Source organism: Trachemys scripta, chromosome 9, assembly GCF_013100865.1.
Source record: "Trachemys scripta elegans isolate TJP31775 chromosome 9, CAS_Tse_1.0, whole genome shotgun sequence".
Taxonomy (NCBI): domain Eukaryota; kingdom Metazoa; phylum Chordata; order Testudines; family Emydidae; genus Trachemys; species Trachemys scripta.
The window spans coordinates 60,647,750-60,653,403 of record NC_048306.1 but is presented as its reverse complement, the minus strand read 5'-3'; the positions used below and the strand labels follow the sequence as shown (position 1 = coordinate 60,653,403).

General features: G+C 40.4%; 1 protein-coding gene across 1 annotated transcript; it reads right to left on the bottom strand.

Moving 5' to 3' along the window:
* Positions 1–1,488: 1,488 nt before the first annotated feature.
* Positions 1,489–5,006, bottom strand: OTOS (otospiralin). Its single transcript, XM_034782101.1, has 3 exons — positions 4,949–5,006; positions 4,597–4,623; positions 1,489–1,869 (listed from the first exon to the last, which is right to left on the bottom strand). Exons 1-3 carry the CDS (start codon positions 5,004–5,006, stop codon positions 1,685–1,687), a joined length of 270 nt encoding a protein of 89 aa, XP_034637992.1. The 3' UTR covers positions 1,489–1,684.
* Between the last annotated feature and the right edge of the window lie 648 nt (positions 5,007–5,654).

Here is a 5,654-nt window from a genome sequence, read left to right as displayed (position 1 = left end):
ACAGAGGTTCTATTTCTCCATTGTCCTGTAACTTTGTCGAGTTATTTACACCTGTGCAGGGTGGTTGTAAAAGGTAACCAAATCAGAATGGTAGCACTTTATGTCCATTCTGCTGAGGTGTAGATGACTACACAAGGTGCAAAGCATTAGAGAACCAAGCCTTAAACTGTTTTTTGCCTCTAGAAAGGTTATTCTCAGTTTGTAGCTAATAGAGTGAAGCACTAATGCAAAGATAAGTAGAAGACTGGTTCAACTAGTGGTGAAAGTGTCTTCAAAACATCATTCATGGAAAAAAATACATTAATAGAAAAAGGAAGGGGATGAAGATGAATAAGAAATATAGATAGAAGGCACTCAAAATCCCTTTGGGTTCCGGCCACCTGCAAGACTGCCTCCCTCTCCAGCTGCCAGTATGACACGTGAGATTAATGGAGGCTCTTGAACTAACAGTCCTAGATTGTCCATTCTGCTAAGGCCATTGCTATGCAGTGCAAAGTGGCCTTGACTTGGCTCGAGATTCCTAGCAGAGCATTCCCCCTGTGTAGGGGTGCTCTCTGCTTGTGTACAGCAAGTGGAGGAGGTGTATGTGTGTGACGAAGTGGGCATAGCCTTGGGCTAGCTCCCACTCTGCACACTTTGTAAACGCTCTTGCAAAGGCCAAATTGGGAGATAATTGATTAGGACTGGGTGATTAACCCGTTAACAGCAGTCAACCCATCAGCTGGGGACTGATAAATAGGAGACAGAAAGGGTGAGAGCAGGGCTGAAACTGGACAGAAGACACAAGTCCAGAGAAATGAGATCTCCATCCTCATCCTCTCATCCTGTGGCTAGAGAATACACTGACTTGAGAAAAGTCTTATGGTAATGGGACATGAAGCTGCCTAAAATGTTGTCAAAAGTGTATAGTGTGAATTTATCTAAGAGCATGTGCCAACTGTGTGAGAAGAGAAATCCAGGGTGAGGAAGCACAGCCTGTGATAATCCCTCCCACTAGTGCCAAGTATCCCCTGCCCAACATTTGGTCCTCTGCTGGTGTAAAGCACTTTATGCCATCAGTAGCAACAGCATAAATTAGAGTGGAATCTCTTCTGCACTAATTTGCACTGAATGAGGGAGCCAAAATCAACTCTGCGCTGTTGCACTCAAACATAGTGGAGAATTGGGACCACAAATTCTCAATTTAAAAGTCAGGGAGCAGGTGGCAAAGCATTGTCAGTGGAGGGCCCTTGGTGTGGAATTCCATGTCCAAGCTGGATTATCAGAACCCAAGTCTACTGGTGAACAAGACTAAGGCTAATCTCTTCTCTTGGTGAGTGATTATGGGGTTGGAGGATTCTTATGGTGATTTGGGTCAACAAGTTTTTGATGTTATTCTTTATCTATTGGTCAAAGTCCAGAGACTACCCAATGGGCACTTTTATACATTTTAAAATACAAACAGCCAAAAACAGGCTTGAAATCAATGAATTTTTAATTTTTGCACAAAAGAATACACGGTATTGAAAGGAAAAGCCGGACTAATTATCTGCCGTTTTACAAACATGGAAACGCTATACAATATGTTTAATGTTTAAAAACATTGAAACAACATAGACTGAATGGGCAATTCAGGCATGTTTACTGGCAGCAGTAAATTCCTTTAAAGGTCTCAGCACTAGCTTTAGCAAAATGAGCAAAATCATTAGTGCTCATGATAGGGAACATCATAACCAAGGTTATTTCCAAAAGGATATTGAGCAAACAGGGTTCTGGCCATTTCGTTGATTCTGTTGTATGCTCCCAGGGTCTGGAAATACTCCACATACGACCAAAAATCACTGGACCAGAAAGGCCAATATGGCAGGGCTGCAGGTTCCTCATATGGGTCTACAATAAAAATTGCAGAATGAGATTAACATAACATGAAATGTGTTGGTGAGAGCATGACCAGGAGCCTAGATGCCTGGGTTCTAGTCCTAGGTCTCACTATGAAGCAGGTCACTCACCCTCACTCAGGCCTTGATTCTCTCTAGGGCTATGGCCTGGCAGACAGTGAATGTGAAAACCCTACACTACCCACTCCTTTGCCTCTGGTGCATGGGAGATAAGTAGAGCAGGGAGCGGGTGAAAGAAGGCATGGTCAAAGTACAGTGTGGTCTGATATAATGGCCCACAGAGGGCTGTTAGAAGTTGGCACAATTTAGAACTGGGGCTGCTCTACTTTGTGCTGTGGGCTGGTTGGGGACTAGGCCTAATCCAAAATTACGTCAGCCAAAGGTGGCTTTAAGTCACCTTTGCCATCCCCCTCAACCACTTTTCCTCTGCCTGGGACAGGAAAGGAATACATCGTTAAAGGTATAATCCTTGTGAACTATTTTACAGGGGTGTTGAGGTGCTTACCCACTTAGTGATTGTAAAGTAAAGCACTGCTATTATTAACCTAGCTCCAAATTGAGTAGGGTGTAACTGAAAATTCTGTACTGAATATTAGGACATTTTATAGAGAAATGAAATCAATGGGAGCTTTGCATGAAAATTGATGGGATCGTATGGCTTTATACAGCAAGGCCTTCCAAGACCTTCCCACCTTGAATTAATTATTCTGCAAATAAAGATGGCTTCTCCTATAAACACTGCAAATGATTTTTGTGGAATACTTTTCAGCAGTGCCCTGTCCGTCCTGCTGGGATGCCAGCCAAGTTTGATTCTTGCTATCAGCTAAGAGGATCCCAAACTGGAACCATTTCTCCTTAAACTGAAGAGCAGAGAACTCTTCTATACTTTTCCATGATAACATTATTAACATTTAGTTGGCTACAGCTTCTGGCCTCTGGTACAGGCCACATCCTGAGACTTCTCACACACAGTGGGAGTAGCAGCAGATCCACTCTGAGAGCTGATCATGCAAGTGGATCCATGCAGGTTGACTCTTGCATCAATAGGGCTCTGCTGGGAGGGGGACGGGGCGTAGGGGGAAGGCTTCAAATATCAGCATCGGGGTCTAAGGTGCCTTGCGGAAGTCTGAAGCCTCAGAATTATGTCTCTTCTCTGTAGATAGTAGAAACAAAGGCTAAAGAGATGGAAAAAGAGATCCAAGTAGGAAGTGTCCAGCAGGTGCAAACACTTCCAACTTGGCAGACAGCCAGGTTTTGGCTTTGTTTTTAAAGAGGATGTAAAAAATAATCTGGACTTGAGTTGCCAATTCAATGAGCTCAGGGCCTGATGCTGCCAGGTTCTGAGCACCCTCGGGCCTTGATCCAACAAATCACTTCAGCATATGTGGAATTTAGCTGAAGAAGTACTTACAAAGGTAAAGTTAAATGTGTGTATCAGTGCTTTGCTGGATGAAGACCACTGCTTGTATTAGCTGATCTCCAGGTTCATGCTGCAGTCTGCTCCTTGGCACAATGTGAAACAAACCCACATTTGCTGTAAAATATTACCCCGGCTAGGATTTTATATTGTAAAATACACACTGAGAAAAGATGTGTGGTTATTTAATTGTGATGTTGCATCAAAAATTATTTCTGTGTTCTGCACATATTTGTTAAAGCACAGAAAAAAAGTATCCAAAAAATTGAGTTGTGAGGTGTAATTAAAGCAAGCCAATGAGGCTTGTTGCATGGAGTTAAAAAAAGTGTTTGTTTTCAATTAACATAGTCAAATTCTTTCCATGCCACCCTCCCACCCCACCCCCCATTGTCCACCTAGGTTCATGTTTTGATAGGCACTGCTGTTTCCAGTGGAATGTTACGTTACTGGATATCAGCAGATCCAAGACAGTCTTCGCTGTCATGCCAATACACATCTCAATGAAGCCATATAGTGTTTGTGTTCAGCATTTTTCTAGCAGTGCTAGAAAAATTGTCTAGCATTGCTGCTCTTTGCTCTCAATAAGAATTTAAGCAAATATATGGTTGACACAATTTCCCCGTGCTGTCCTCAGAAATAACTAGCTACCATCCAAAGCACCATAACCTATCAATAAGGCAATTGAAATGTTGTTAGGATGACTTTTTTTAAAGTAAAGGCAAACATTGCATACTATGGATCAGATCCTCAGCTGATGTAAATCTGCATAGCTCCACTGATATTTACCAGCTGAGGATGTGTTCCTATTTTTTTTTAAATTGGCTTGCTGCTCATATATAGATTTTAAGCTTTTTGTCCTGGAAGTTGGGATTTCTCGCCAATAAGTAGACATGCATCCTGAGGTTCCTGCAAGTCCAATATATTTAAAAGTCTGGTGTTTCTTAACTTATGATAGCACTGTAAAACACACAGTTTGATCATCTAAGGACATGCCTTAGCTATCAGTTTTGCTATTTTTATTTTAACTTTACTAACACATCCTCTCTCTTTGTAATATGCAAAAAAAAGTTTATATTTTTAATAAATTGCCTAGCAGCACTTTATGTATTTATTTATTTACTTCTTATTTCATACTCTATCAGCAACAGATGAAAACATTTATATCAGGGGTTGATGCAGAGCCCACTGAGTCAATGGGAGTCTCCCCACTGACTATAATGCACTTTGGATTGGGCCCGCCAGTTACGAGTGGCTCTTCCAATTTTTAGGAATGGGGGAGGGGGAGAGTCTGAAAATCATTACCGTCTTCATCCTGTACTGGCCGGGCATCTGTAAATAAATAAGAAATAATCAGTAGTAGGTCTCAGATGGAAGGGTTTTCAGTGTACAAAGAGGTGCTGTGTAGCCCAGAAGCTGACCAGCTCTGCAATGCATTAATACTGACAGCTAAACTTCTGTGTTTGAAACAGCTAAATAAAGAATTCTCTATTTCCAGTCACTCCATGATACAATTTGAATACTGTTTATTAATAATGAAGGCAAATGTGACTGGTGTATTAATAACATTTGAAATCAAATGCAAGTCAACAGATCTAGATTAAAATATTTAAGGCTGATGGAAAAAAATAAAGGATAAATATAAAAGTTAACTTACCTGTTAATGCATTCATCAGCATGCAGAGAGAAATTAAGCCAATAAAGATAAACCTCATGGTCTCTGCAAATTATTATTCCTGTTTCTCAAATATAATCTATAAAATGAAATAGAGCAGAATATATCAAAATACATTTTTTCTTCTATACAAAAAAATTGGAATCATCTATTTTTCACTAAAGTGGCAATAAGATTTTTATATTTCCAGATGTCTCTAACCCTCCAACTGCTAGAAGCACTTGGCACTGGCCACTGCCAGAGACAGGATATTGGGTCTGAGGGACCATTGTTTTGACCAAGCATGGCTGTTCTTATAAAATTTGTTAATTGCAAAAAACTTTCAGTATATTAAAAGAACTGCAGTACTCAGGTTTGATGTTGTACTGGATTAAAAAAAATAATAAAAGTTCACCTGCACTGACATGAAATTAAATGTCTTGGAAATATTTTGTTTTGTAGCTACTTTAGTTTCACTTTAGAAATTACCTTTTCCCCCACCTTTCTCTTAAATGAGTAGAGGTCTGTAGCTCTGAGTCAGCTGCAAAAATCTGAATGGGTTTCTATTGCTATAAAATAGCACCACTGTTTAGAGAAGGGTGGGGAATAAGGAAAGGAACGTCACTTACTTAATACACCAATCTGATTTTTTCAGCCTAATCTAAAAGTGTGTACTTGCACACATCTATAATACATTGCAGCGCCATCC

What these genes read in the sequence shown, in the direction of transcription:
- OTOS (XM_034782101.1), bottom strand. Translation starts at nt 5,006, where the DNA reads ATGAGGTTTATCTTTATTGGCTTAATTTCTCTCTGCATGCTGATGAAT. An exon ending in GCTGATGAATGCATTAACAG is followed by an intron (nt 4,624 to 4,948) that starts GTAAGTTAACTT and finishes ATTTATTTACAG; the next exon opens with ATGCCCGGCCAGTACAGGAT. An exon ending in GCCAGTACAGGATGAAGACG is followed by an intron (nt 1,870 to 4,596) that starts GTAATGATTTTC and finishes TTTTTATTGTAG; the next exon opens with ACCCATATGAGGAACCTGCA.